This window comes from Xenopus tropicalis, chromosome 7 (assembly GCF_000004195.4).
Source record: "Xenopus tropicalis strain Nigerian chromosome 7, UCB_Xtro_10.0, whole genome shotgun sequence".
Classification (NCBI taxonomy): Eukaryota; Metazoa; Chordata; class Amphibia; order Anura; family Pipidae; genus Xenopus; species Xenopus tropicalis.
Window position 1 is genome coordinate 88,239,076 of NC_030683.2, and position 15,275 is coordinate 88,254,350.

Genomic DNA, 15,275 nt, shown 5'->3' on the forward strand with positions numbered 1-15,275 from the left:
GCAAATCAAAGAGCCAGACCAAAGAATTGACAGTTATGTGCTACGTTCATTATTAAAATATGCACTTACTGCGTAATAATAAAGCAGGCTAAGATTAATAAGAGCTCTAATATATGCAGAGTGCTTTGACATAACCTTTTTTCTCTTTCCCTTTATGTTTATGCAGCATGTAACAAGGGCATGTGGAATAATAATCCAACCTTTATTTGCAGACCATCAAAGGAATCAGGCAGTGGAGAACATGAAAAGACGTATTCATACAACTGCACTATATAGAAAGGGATATCTGGAAAACCCATTTATATGCTCTGCCGGATCTGCATGTGGATTGACAGCACTGTTCATCAAGAGCCTGCTTCTTTAATGTAATTAACAGATTTGGTTATTTAATGGAAAGCACACTGCAACATTAACTTTTAGTGTCTTTTAGACTAGGCCAGCTATAAACTTGCCAAACAGAAGCTATGTTTACAAATGAAATGCTGAAATCGAGACTTTGAAGAAGAAAACAAATGACACTGCAGACTTTATTATTAGAATACTACTGTCTCCATACTGTTGTGAGCTGACCTTTCACTGCTACATGTGTTTAATGCTCCATATTGTTTCAGGGTTGGTACTTGAGAAGCAGGGATACAGGACAAGAAAATACATAAATAAGAAGCTGTAAAACCTGTGACCCTTTTTTGTTAACACCCCTTGAAAACATTCAGCTATTGGTAGTGCCAGCGCTACTGTCCATTTTACAGAAAGTAAGTTTTATTTATGGGATGTGTGTCAGTTTGTAGAGTGATTAAGCAGGAAATCCCCTATCTTTCAGATACCCAGAACATGGCAGGCATCATGCAAACTTGTCATGACACGAAGCAACACGAGTAGGCACCAATACCCAGAATTACTCAAACAATTTCCTTTGGAACCAGGATTAACTAAGGTCTCAATAACCTGTAATGTGCCACAGCATGGAATATTATATCCACTATCTAGTATATCTCCTTTAGGTGACATTAAACCTTAACATACAAATGTGCAGAAGGTCATTGCATCTTTCATATTATTTTCCTGCTTAGGAATTATACTGAAATTAAATTCCTGTTATACAATACCACTTTTATGTTGACCTTTATATCATGGCACTGCTGCCAATATATCTGATATACATGCCCAGGTTTGGTCAGGCTGATTTGGACGATATTGTCCAACCAAATCAGGGAATGTATGGCCAGCTATACAGAAAAGGAAAAAAAAGACAGAGAAAGAGCCTTTGCCAAATCATTTGGGGGTTGCCTTATTATGATCTATATTACATCAACAGTTAAACCAAGTGTCAGAAACAAATTTGCACTTTTACTCAGGAAGGACCTCACCTCCACTGGGAACTTAAAGAGCAGAATTTTGACTTTTACTTTTGGAATTATTTTAGTGTAAAGAGTACAAAAGAGATAAGCAAGGGAGGGGGGCTGAGGAGGGCCAGAATTGCTTATTTCAGCCTCAGACAGCAAGTGGGCCTAAAGCCCTTACTTAAATCATGCTAATTTATGGAGCTATTTTTCCTCCTGTATCTATAACTGGCAACTCTTATTCTCTATTTATTTTGCTTTTGCTCTGCAGCCTTCCCAAGAGTGCAATAAATCAGCAGGTTAAAGCAAGATATTCAGCCAGATGGCCATTCTTATGTGATAAAATAACACAGCACTAACTAACTTTCAGCACAGAACTGAAATTGGGCTATAAAAAGCATAGTTTGGGGATTAAAGTATAAATTTAAGGACTGCAAACACAGCATATTTTATCTCAAAAAAGATATTATTCATTTTTTTTAATGAATCCAATAAAACTACAGTAAACACGATGAGCGGATACTAATAATTAAGGCTGTTAATTATGGAAAGATAGAAAAGCCATACCCAGCCATAGGGCTCCATCAGTGTCCAGCTCTTTGACTCCAAAAGGAGAGGATCCATGGACGGGGTCCTCATTGCCAACTCGTAAAATGCCATCTCGGTTGTCTCTAAAATGATATTTACATAAAATCGCATCAGATGCTTGCAAGCAATTTAACACATAATGATTTATCCAATTTCAGCAGATTCTAAAACAGAAAAGACAAGTGTCACAGATTTCAGACCAATCACCACATTATGGAATACCACCCTAGTAATGCACAATAATGGGTTAATGTCTTGACCTGAACCCAAGACCACTGGTGTGAATACTTGTGCCTCGCATTCCTGGGGCGACCGCCAATCCCTCACTTTCATGTAGCCACCGCCTGACCCCAATGTTTTTCTAAGTTGTGGAGTTGCTGAGCACATTGTGTCCCTGGTACTCAAACCCTGGCATCCAGAGCATCTGCAAATCACCCCTTTGAGCAGCAGCCTTCCAAAATCATGGCCTGTCTGTCCCCACAGAGAGGCTAAACCCTGCCGCTCATGGAATGTCAGCTGGATGTCAATTGTCTGACTGTACATTAACTCCTTCTAGTCTTAAAAGCAATAATTTATTATGAAGACTTCTATGCATTCAGTAGTGCCCACTGCAATCTAGATTTATAGTCTGTACAAAGGGGGAGCAATACTTTAGTAGTGATGTATGGAAAGGTTTGTATTCTTTAGGATAGCATGTATCAGCATCAAAGCCTCACAGATAATACCACTGCATTAAATGACAAAGGTTAAATGTAGATTATTATTAGCAACCTTTCAATTGTCTTCATTTTTAAAAACATTTTTTACAGTTTTTGTTTTTATTGCTTTCTGCTTCTGCCTCTTACAAGCTTTCGAAAAGAGTCACTGAACCCATCAGCCAAAAATGAATTGCTCTGTGAAGCTGCAGTTTTAACGTTATTGGCAGGCTCTCTCCTACCACTGCCTGGCAGCTAGGGTAAACTGGAACCTAGAAACAAGTTTGCTGCTGAAATTCCAGACTAGAAAGCTGCTAAACTAAACAGTGAAAGCATTCAAAATCCAAAAAAAAAAAAAAATACATAAAAAATTAAGATAGATTTCAGGCCGTCTCATTTTTATTGGCTATTCTGAGCTCAACTGGGGGACATTAAAATATACCCCTGCACAGCACCTATACATAATACTAACATTTTTAAACAGACACAGGCTTTGTATACATCTTGCATAGCTTGCACCTATCATATCGTCTAAGAAAAAACAGTGTATTGTGGGTAAAGAACATGGAGGATAGCAATGCCTTGTTGCCTCTCTCAGTGATGGACTTTTAATGTCTGCAATGATATAGACACTTTTATACGAGACCCATTCACTTGTACTATGTAAAGCTGCATCTGCTATTGCTAGATAAGCGACCCAAAGCTTTCATTTATCTTTGGATTTTCTGCCTGCTAGCAGTGAATATTACATTAAAAAGCTTCATCGGTGCAGAGACCCACAGTGCTTGGTGTGCAGATGGAGCAGGGATAGCAATAGAATGGACCAGCTGAATGCCCTGGAATCTGGAGCAGGCAAGCCCAAGCACGCCTATCTTAACTTTCCTGCCCGCTTCCCATTCTGCAGATGCCTCACTCTATTCTTATCCCAGGGGGGCACTGAAGGGCACACTGGGCTGATGGATAATCCCAGGCAGATGCTGGCATCTTACTGTTCCAATGCGTCTGTCTTATTACAGCTTAATTCTAATAGAACTATGGAGTTAGCCCTTGTAGTTGCATTATTGGACCAAAATATTCTAACCTGTCCAATTGACTAAACAACCAATAGCCATGGTCCGAAAATTTTTGGGATGATAATTCAGAGCCAAAACACAAGCCAAAAATCGTAAGAAACTTTGTTTCGTACAATTAAATTGCCGCATGTATGGGCAGCTTTAGAATTTCGGTCAGATAATGATAATATCTGTGCATGCATTGTACATCTGACAATATCCTTGGGGGTCCCACAATGTATTTTCCAGGACATAACTTTCATCCGATTGTTATCTGGCAATTATTAATGGTCAAAACATCATCCAATTTGTTATTTTTAGGACTTTAATCCTATAATTTTAATCCAAAGGTTAGTTTTAGATTGTTGCATTTAAACGTACAGTACTATCATTACCCGAATGTCGTAAAAGGACTATAATTTGAAGGTGTATGGCCAGCTTATCTCAATTGGTGATGTTTCTATCCCTGGTACAGCTAAAAAGTTGTAACATGGAGAAAATTGTATTGGCTTTGTAAATGTTTGGAAGTATAGCATTGAGCAGTGTCATTTTAGGTAAGGAATGTGTGAACCTGCTACACCCTGACTAAAGGTGGCCATACACGCACCGATAATATCATACGAAACCTCGTTTCGTACGATATTCGGTGCGTGTATGGTATGTCGGCGAGTCGACTGATATCGCAGGAAGCTGCTGATATCGGCCGACTCGCCAATCGGACCAGCTTGAAAATTTTTATCGGGTGCCATAGAAGGCGTCTGACCAAAATCTCCATTCAGCGCTGAATCGGCATAAGGAGGTAGAAATCCTATTGTTTCTACCTCCTTACCTGCCGATTCAGCCCTGAATGGTGTGTGGCGGATCTGACGATGTTTCGCCAGCTTAACAAACAACAGTCTGGCGATGCTTTATGACCTTTCCCATAGAATCCAATGGTTTGCACTGTACATTGATCTCTATAGGGGAAAAGCCTGTCATTCTATTATATTAAACCCTAAATCAAAGTGCAGCCATTAAAGATTCAAGCAGCAGAATGAGCGAGATAAGAAAAGTAAACATGGTCAACTGAGCAAGGATAAGGCAGCAAGAAAAGAAAGCATTTTCTTCCATCTAATTTACTTCATTATATTAGGCTGGAAACAGTTTATCAATGACCACTACTTCAGAAAGGAAATCGTGCCTGTATTTCTGTAGCACAATATAACTATGGTAACTAGAGTTTCTGCATACATAAAAGGATTATTCCTAGGGCTGCCATCTTTCCTCTCCTATCTTTCTCTGCTATTAATAACATTGGCATTTTTATTGTCTCTACTAGCAAAATAACAACCATGTATCAACCCTAATTAACCAAACTCTTGATAAATAGGGCCCGTAGCCCACCATATCAAACAGAGTTCCACGTACTAGTGTCAGATTATACACTAGTGAGTAGTGAGTGAAAACGTTCGAGCGGCTGAGTGGAACAAATATGGCAAATTGGTTGAAAGCTCTTAGGATGAGTGGTGAAACATTTTTAAGAAACATCAGAAAGTTCTGTTACTGTAGACTTGATTCTACAAGATACTGTCTCCCTGACAATGGCTTTTGGTCGGTGTTGGGGGGGGCAAATTTCTTAAGATTTACACAACAAGTTAATATTTTATAAATGCAGTTTCCTGAGAGTTACAGGGATACGACATACTCAGTGAATCTGTAAGATGTGCATCACCAGCATTCTAAACTCCACACTCTTGTCCCAGGAGTAAGCAAATGCACTGTGAAATAACCACCACATTCCCAGAGTGCTCTTCAGCACACTGTCATTAGAGGATGGAGCAGCTAACATTTAACTAAAAGTTGATATGTACCTTCAAATTAAAGTACTTTTATATAAGAATGTATACAGTCAGCTGCATCGATCGGGCACTGAACTCTTGCCCAGTCAGAGAAGCAGCTGTTGTTATGAGCGCTCCATAATATCATGCATCTGCTTAGTGAAATGTGGCCGACTAGATTAAATTACTTCATTAAACTTTGCTACCTTCAACCAAAACACTGATGGTGTTTGATCCTCGTTAGAGAAAGCAGAAGACAACTCAGTGCCAGATTTCTATTATAGGGTGCCAATTGCAGTTATTCTGATGTTCCAGTATGCTTAAAGGAACACTAGCACTTACATGTAAATATTAAGTATTGGCCTAAAATGCTTTGGTGCACAAACTCTGTTCTGCCACCCGTAGATGTTTTGCCAAACACTCACCGTACAGCTTTGATGTGAATCCACTCGTTGGTGTTCACAGGTACTGTGGATCGTAGGACAACAGGCTTGGAGCCCAGGTCATAGGTCATCTCAACATAACCTCCAACTACAGCCAAGGCAATATAATAGGCACGTTCTGTCCCTTTCCCGCTCCACAGGATGAGACCCTGAGTGGCTTCAGTCTTGATGCTCAGCTCAAATTGGTTGACTAGCAGCGCCTTTTCACTGTGAAGAGGAAGAACATTGACAGAAGTGACATAAGTGTAATGTAAAGATGTAATTTTCTTAAATGAAGTTTGTCTGTCCCACGGGCAGTGCCCTAATCATTATGGCACACCCACTGCAATATGGCATCCACCTTCTCTCCTGGGTCGTTGCCCCGTTAGACATCCATCTATGATATGGCTGGTAGCACCTTCCATGTTTTATGACAAATAAATTGCTTTAATGATTTTAGACACAACATGCAATTTACTGATTGTTTATGTAGGACCATATATGTCTCAACCCCAATGTTCTATTAATCTGTTTAGAGGGCCCCTTCATTTACATACTGGCTACACGTTATGGCTGCAATAAATCCCCCTGACCCATCTGGCATTCAATTTTGTAGTACCCCTTTGTGAATCCTTTATCTGTACAGGAAACGAATATTTATGATCACGTACACACACACGTAAAAACACTGACGATGTATACTGAAGAGACAACAAAAACATCACTGCCTTCGCTATCTACTTTTAGAATATGATCATATTGCCATATGGACCCAGGAGTGAAAGAATGAGCAGAATGGGGATGGATCCTCCTACTCAACAGCAGCTGAGAGAAGGGGGACTTCCTAAGTGATGCATTGGGGCAGTGGGAGAGAGAACCTAGTGCGTGTCTCAGCTGTCAGCTTCATTGGAGTCAACTGCACTCTGTGCTCTCCAGGATAACCTTGATGCGTATTCATTTTATAATATGTTGAGTAACAGAATACAATACAAAATTTCAGTAATATAATTTTAACCATATAATGGGCTAAAATCCCATTTGCCATGCCACTGTAATGGTATTATGGGTATTATAATCAAAATAGGTCCAGTTATATGAAGGGTATCACATTTTACATGCATGGTGACAGAATTTTAAACAGCTTGTGCTGTTTTTCTAGGGAGGCATTTTTGCCAACCTTGCACACATATGAGGGCTGATTCACTAAGGTGTGTTAAAACGAGCGCTATTTATAGCATGCGTTAAAATTTTATTGTGTCTTATTTTTTGCGTCTTAACGCACGATTCACTAAAAGTATATTTGCGTTAATTTAGACGCTGTTTATGGTATTTAATAGTCGTGAAGACTATTTTCCTGCGATATTTGACGCAACGTACGCTAATTAATGCAGCTCGCTACTTGACGCACGCGCTAATTAACGCACGTGCGCTACTTTTCGCGTGCACGTCATATTAGCTATACACACCATTACGTTCGTAAAACTACTTTTTTTTAAAATGACCATTTCCCTGCAAACTGAAGGCTGCATCACTCTAGGGCCAACATATACTTGAATAAATCACACTGCAAAATCCATATTGTGTTGCTAAAAGCTCATGAACTGTACTTTTCTATAATTACCGCCTGCTTCAAGTAGGTGTTTATTTTCGCAGAGACTAATGCGATATTTAGCACGTCTAAGTGTTTGTGAATCAAGCATGAGTATTATTTCTGAGCACTAATTAACGCAATGCAGTTGCGCGCAAATTAGCGCACGCGATATGTGACAACGCATGCGATAATACTTTAGCGAATCGCGTGTTCTTTTTCCGCGTCTATTTTAACGCAGAAACCATGTGATAAGCATTATCGCACTTTAGTGAATCAACCCTATGGTGTGGAAACATGTATTGATGAATAATAAAGATTTTTTTGCAGGATTCAGACTTGCTGTGCTGGTTTTGTTCAGCTTTAACTTCCAGAATCCTTAAGCTATCTAAGATGCCTGGGGTAACAGCTGGAGAGTGGTAGATTGTGTGCCCTAGGCTCTATAGAAAGTAGAAACAGCTTGTATTTGAATATAATTTGCTTGTTGTTTAAAAGTTGTTTGGCAAACAATGGGGATCTTCAGAAAACCTTGATTGTGAGCACTTTATAACATGAAACAAATATGAGATGGATGAGGAGAAATTCACATTATGGAGTCTTATAAAATATTAACTTATTGCTGCAATGTGATTTGGAGATGGCTCAGAAATACAATAAAAGCAAGCGACAAAGCAGGCAGCAGAGACTCACCTGGGGTCATCTGGATTGTCCACAGGACCAGTTCTTAGAAGCAGAAAAAAAGTGGGAGCATGCAGTAAGCAGCAGCAAATATACAGCAGGAGAACCTCTACCAACCCAACAAAGTTGTACCCAAACAAAGCTATTTAACAATCCCCATGGGGAAAATCAGTAATATCAAATAAAATGAAAACTTCATAGAACAAAATGTATATATGCTGGAAGTAGTTGTTTGACTGCTCTCTATGTTCTAAGATTAATGCCTATGAGAGTTATAACTATAGTTAAAATATGTTGCTGTAGTTCAAATACAAATACAAAATGGCAGCAGAACTGAGATAGAAAACACGGCTCCCCTAGCTTGCTGAACTATAATTACCAGATTTCTGAGCCAAGTGTGACAAGTATCAGTGTTGCAGCTTTGACTTTGTCATTGTAGTCAGCACTGTGTGCAGGTTATGGCCCTCTTTGTGCTCGAGGCAATATGAAATATGCTAATCCTATTTGTTACATTGGACTCAGATCTCTAAGGAATAGAGTTAATGGATGAGATTCATAAAATAACCATCTCTTGCATTACGTGATCCCTGTAATTGATAAATCCCAGAAAATGTCATCTGAAGCTGGCAGATGTAACAAATTCAAGTACTAATCAGCAGTGCCAGCACAAGCCCTCAATTCAATTAAATATGATAAAAATCCATCATATGATCTTTTCCATACACGGTTTATATGTTTCTTTCCAGTGAAGTGCTTTGGGCATTGACTGTGCCAATTTTTGCATTTAAATAAAAAAACAGATCAACATATGCAGCAAAATGTTACAGCCATCATTCAATAGAATGTCTGAGCAATGCTGTTCTCTGCAGAGTTTATTTTAGTCTACATTATCTATAATAACTAATATACCAGCTGCAACTCTGCCAGAAAAAAGCACATTTACAGTACACACTTATGGTACTTGTGAACCCATAATGCTGGAACATTTGCTGGCTGGGATTTGGCATCTTCCAGACGAAAACTGGATATCTGGCTGGTGAGATATTCTAGCTTCATTCTGCCAGTCATTGCTATACCTACTGCTGCCAAATTCTAATTCTAGAAAGACTTTTTTTGCCCAAGAGACATAAGAGTTCAATTTATACTTATTTACTGTAAATGTGAGAATCTTTCCAGAATGGAATGGGGTCTTGCAGCTTCTTTACACGAAAACAGATTAGACTACAGATTGGAGACTGGAATATAGATATATCTAGTATCTAACAAACTGGCCCTGTGGGTGGGCTGCCATAGCAGTAGTGGATAGCTACAAGGAGATCAGCAACATCCAATATGGTCTGAAAAAATGCCTTGGGTATTGCTTTCACTGTGCACTTCCAGAGTAGGCTGGTGTCATGAAGTGGAATAGGTCCCACGGAGTTGCTATTGTTAAGCCATTGCTATTTTTAACCCTTGTTCCTTATACTGGCTAATTTGCTTATACCATAATCCTAGAGGCTAAATGTTAGGTATGGAAAATTGTCAACAAACATGAACATATAAAGAAAAAAAATGTTTTGGCGATGAAGAAAAAAAAGGAGGAAAAACACTATTAGGTTATATTATTGTAATGAAGTTACTGAATAAAATCCTTCATCTTGCAGACAGCCAGAGCTGACATCTGAGCTCTGTTCCTATCAGCAAAGCAATACTTCGGCCGTGGAACAACACTATTTGAACTGGCTTACTGGATATTTGCAATGCAAATTAAACCCTAGAGCCCCTTGCATGCAATCTTATGCTTTGCTCAATTTTATAAAAAAAATATGAAAGCTTCTGAAGCAAACATAGCATTTATCTATGTGCAGACTAAAGCTACAATTACATTTAAATGTATATGAAGACGCTTGCTTTTTGATGTTATGAACCCTTGAGGATTGCAATATGTCTACAAAGCTATATTGATAAAAGCACTGGCAATTATTTAAGGCCTTACGTTGGCAAGCCAGAAGCCTATATTGCTGCTGTATGTATTTACCCCCATTTTAGGTGGATTTATTATTGCTTTGGGGATATACGGTAAACATTATATAAAATAAGAAACATGTCGATCACAACTAATTTGCCTTTTAGCACATCTTTTTCTTCTAATATTGCTAACATTCTCCATCTCTATGGACTCATTTTTTGCCTACTTTTTACCTGAATACAGGATGTTTTCTGTATTAAACTGTATTAAACTTTGCATATGGTATCTTCCAGGTTGGTTTCTATAGTGTGAACTATAATGTGCCACAGGTGGGCTCTTCTTCTCCTACTTTAGCCTGAAATGGGATATAAGCTTTTTCTTTCCATATGCACTAAAATATAAGATCCATCATTTATTTGCTTTTAGATTGTCTTTTCAGTTATATTTATCTCTATGCACCAGATGGCAAATCTGGTATCAGATATGCCTGTATCATGCACTGCCACTCAGCAGTTATTCCTACTCCAAAGTTCTAAAAATATATAAATAAAGGATAAACTACCCCAATAATAATGCTTTCACTGAACAAAAAATTTAATGTAAAGCTACCAGCCTATTGCATTGTCAGTACTGCTCTGACCTTGTCAGATCACGTTTACATTAAGTATTTCTTATACAGTATTTGGCAAGCATTTTGTTAAAATTGGCAAACTTCAGTACTTGTACACTGTTGCGGGTGTGTAAGCCCTGGATCATCTGGCCAGAATATAGAGTGCCAAAGAACCAAGAAAGTGTATGAAGGGGCTGGGTATTTGTGTACTTGAGTGAGAATTAGGGTAATAAGGGAGACATTTAGAGGCTACAGGCGGTGGGGTTAAAGCCCTTTCTGCTACTCTTACAATTTGGCTAGTTGCAACTTCTAATCCTATTCTTGTTATTTTGATATGTCCAACCATTTCCTGCTACTCTTTCTAATCACTTGCAAAAACAAATACATACATTAAAGACTTCCCCTGTATTACCCACATGTATATTAAGTACATTTTGGGCAATGCCTAAATGCCCTTCCTAAAAAACACCTATTTGAACACTTAATGCTATTTTTCTTTAACATATTAATATTGTACAGCTTCATGTAGAAGATATTATACAGAGGTTACACTATTCTTATGTTATCAACAGAGCCTGCAAGATTTCCAAAAGAACTTGTATGTAGAACACGTATGTTCCTGATATATAAGTCCTATAAGTTTCCTAATGTTCAGCCCCAAGCCTGCTAGGTTTTTGTTGCTATACAATAACAATACACACAGTACAGAATGTAGAGATGCCATGGCATATCAGATACACAAGATGTACATTAAGGAGACAAATACATTGATGTATTTGCCCCATGGAACTATTTGTGATACCTGAGAGCATGTGTCATTAGGTTAGATCTGATTACATCATTTCTTACGTTTAAGAAACGTTATAAGCAATGAAGGCTATAATGGCAGTTATAATAGGGATTATGTTGTCTGATGGGTACAGGAAAATGCCTCTGCACTGACAAGTACAATGGAATGGAGAGTATGGCAGCCCCATGAACAGCAAACCTAATGGTACAATTATAGGCAGATGAGTTCGAGCCAGGTGATGAGAGTTTTTGGAAAAACTATTTACTTACTCAGGTATCTCGTTAGTTAGTTGGCTTGAAAACAAGGAAATAACACAGACATATAAGACGCAAGACAAACAAATCTGAGAGACACTGACACATTTATGACCCAGATCAATATAACAGACAAAGACACACTAGGTGGCAGCACATCTGTGCCTTATGTGTAGTACTTCAAATGACAGCAACAAGTTTTGAAGTGGAACTTCTTCCAAACTTTACTCTACTTAAATAGACAGACATTACCACTGCCACAACATAATAAAGAGCAGCGTAAAGCTAAGAATGATATTTCCATCCACAGACATTGGGCATATCAGCAAAATGCAAAATTGGAAGGAGTGGAACTCCAGGCTTGACTGTACATACCCAATGCTCCATGTGCAAGTTTATCTTCACTTATTACCATTGCTAGTTCCTTAGATGCTGGTTAAAACCTTTGAATCATGTTGAATAAACTATAATTCAAGTTCTTAGGCGCTATTGTAGATCATAAGCAACACCTACCAGCATTTGCAGGCCAAAAATGGGCCATAAATTTGACATCAATGAAGACAGGAGAGGCAAGCTATGGTTGGCAATTATTTTTCTACTACTATTTCTAAAAAAATCATTTTTTGCAAGGTATCCATCTCACTTATTCAGGCTATAGGCTGTAAGCAGGATTATTAGTGCCATAAAGCAACATATACAGGACAAGCTGGAAATGATATATAGCTAGGACATGTCAGTAAACCTACCTTTTGGTTACAGCAATGTGATATTCCAAGTAAGTCTTGCCATCAAATGATACTGCCTCAGACTCTCCAGCTGCTTTCTCAATGGTCACTGCACCAAATAAACCCATCATAAAATTTGGTTAATTTGTACTACAAAAACAATAGAATCTATCTAGCAATTATAGATCAATGATCAAATAAACCTGCTAACATATTGCTATATAAGTTAGTTTACTTAGTGCTAATAATGAATGCACTATGGTGCTTGTTCCCCTAACAGTCTCTTGTATACATGTCAAACCTGGTGGTTTGCGTTTAAGGAGAAAGAAAGGTAAAAAATAAGTAAGCACTCACAAAAACGCTGCACTGACTTCTCTGACAAAAGATTTCTTGTGTCTGTAATTCATATGCCAGAGACACGCAGCTCTCTGCTGTCTCCTCTCTCCTGCTCCCCCCTCCCTCAAGAATGCTAAGAACTCACTCCCCCCCTTAGGAATGTGGATCTGAGTCAATCAGCAGGAAGCTGACTCATAGTCTAACTACTGAGCATGTTCAGTTTGGTCTGCATGTCTGTGCAGGAGTGAGGCATTTTGGGAACTTTCTTTACCCAGCTCAGTGTTTTTTCTTCCTGTTTGGCTTCTGATCATCTGAACAGGAGAAATATGAGGAGACTTAAGGGCACTATTGAGAGAACTGAAGGTGTGCCTGCAGCTTGAGATTAACCTTTCCTTCTCCTTTAACGGAAAATCAGCCAGTATTTTAGTTTGACATCTGATTTAAAGGAAGTTAATTTTCCATTCTTGTGGAAAAGATGTGGCTAAAATACTGGAAGGGCTGGAACTGACATATTTCAAATTGAACTTTCTTTGTTACATTATATTATGGCTGGGCGCAAATAATTATATTCTCTAGACCCAACATTTTCTTAGTATCCCCTATTTTTCAAACTAAAAGTTTGCTAGCTTAGTGACCATCAAGTACTAATAAACTAGGAAAAGTCACAAAAGTAAAATGAAGAATGGCTAAAGTGAAGAGGTGAGGTCCGGGTGTAAAAACCCCGGGCCTGACACAAATGTTATAAGCCAAACAAAGATCTGTGAAGTCAAATTAACGATCAAGACACACTCACCCGGGTCACACTCACCCAGCCTATGATTAAGTGCGCACGAAACGCGTTTGTATTTTAATGGACTAATAAAGATGAGATTTTAAACCCAGAAGGTTCGGAGTGCTTGGAAGCTTTTTCTTCGTCTATTAAGGGCCACAACCTGATCCCAATATGCAAAAAAAGCTCCAACACAGGGTTTTGCTAAATATGAAAGTTAATTGCCCTATCACTTCTTCTCCCCCCCCATTTACTCTACTTTGACCTAGACTGAAGGGAGGAAAGAAGATGATGCAGACAAGGCATGAGTTTTTGGCTAATGCCAGACAGGGTGGATTGTCATGGGTGCAGATGCATAGAGCGGATTTCGGGATGGAAATGCAGGAGTATGCATTTTCGCTCTGAAATCCATTGTATGTGTCTGCAATCAGGACGATGGAAGTGTCTTTCATTGTATTTATACTCAGGCCAAAAATCAGCACCATCTGGCAGTAGCCTTAGCTCTAACACTCCTGCCCCTTCCACCCGAAAATTCAGCATCACAATAAAATATTTCCATAGTCTACAGAAAGCTTCAAAGCAGGCAAAGCATTTGCCATAAAAATAAAAAAAATCTTAATTTTTGTCCACTTTCACTTTGTCTGTAATAAGGTAGTAGTTTGTACTTGATGGTCACTAAGCTAGCAAAAATCAATGCAAATGACAAAACAATCCTATAATTTAATGTTTGAATGTTTTTCCAGTAGCCTTAAGGCATTGTGTGCCACGTTACGTAAATACAGTATACCTTATCTGGAAACCTGAAATACAAAATGTTGACCCAGAAAGGAAACATAAAGGCAATGCTTTGCAAAACCTCTGCCTGCTGTGAGCACATTAGAATAAAAACGGATTGTGCAACTGCTGCATCTCTGTACAGTAATTGTGTCAATATCCTTCCACAGAATGCTGATATCTGCTCCAAACACCTTAGCAAACTGTTAGAAAGGGAAAACATATCCAGCCTGACAGCTTTGTTGATAGAAAAGTTATAATCACCTGCTAAAAGTTTATTTTATAAAAGTATTTTTTTAAAGAAAGGATGTTATAAGCGAGGTTTTCTCAGTCAAGTAAAAAAAAACAATGGAAATAATGATGTAGTAGAAGTGTTGTAGAAAATAGGAATATAATTACTCTACTTAATAACAAAAATAGTAAAAAGAGTAAAAGATGAAGAATTTATGTTTGGTAGACTAGATAAGGCATATACCCTATAAAAGGAGACTGTCTGCTTACCTTTTTCACACTGGCTGCCTGAGAAACCCCTCTGGCAAACACACTCATAGTTGCCTTTATTAGGAGAACAAAGCCCCCCATTCTGGCAAGGGAAGGGTTTCTTGGTACAAGGATGGCTGCGGAAAGTAGAGATCTCAATGGCACTGCGGATGTTTTCTTCTCTCAAAACAGGCAGCCCCTTAATGGAAATCTGCAACAAAAAACAAAAAAAATTAAAATGACAAAATATCATATGGTAGTAAGCTGATAACATAAAGAAAGTTGCCTCAGTCCATGAATTCACAAAATATATGGTAAGAGCTAACTGCTGTTTGGTTGCTTGGTATTAATGGCTAGGGGCAGCCATTTCCTATGTAATTATAATTAGCCTGGCTTGGACTGACCGACC

The 15,275-nt window shown here is 38.5% G+C and overlaps 1 protein-coding gene across 7 annotated transcripts in view; it reads right to left on the reverse strand.

The window, feature by feature from the left end:
• agrn (agrin) overlaps nucleotides 1-15,275 on the reverse strand; it is a 241,681-nt gene that overhangs the window by 5,324 nt on the left and 221,082 nt on the right. For 5 of the 7 annotated variants that reach the window (XM_012967110.3, XM_018096012.2, XM_018096014.2 and 2 more), the window contains 6 exons: nucleotides 14,888-15,077; nucleotides 12,529-12,616; nucleotides 11,798-11,821; nucleotides 8,193-8,225; nucleotides 5,918-6,142; nucleotides 1,908-2,011 (listed from right to left, as the gene is read on the reverse strand). In XM_012967110.3, the coding sequence (XP_012822564.1) occupies nucleotides 1,908-2,011; nucleotides 5,918-6,142; nucleotides 8,193-8,225; nucleotides 11,798-11,821; nucleotides 12,529-12,616; nucleotides 14,888-15,077 (664 nt within the window). The remainder of the gene's footprint in view (nucleotides 1-1,907; nucleotides 2,012-5,917; nucleotides 6,143-8,192; nucleotides 8,226-11,797; nucleotides 11,822-12,528; nucleotides 12,617-14,887; nucleotides 15,078-15,275) is intronic. The other 2 variants (XM_018096015.2, XM_018096016.2) reach the window with 2 other exon arrangements.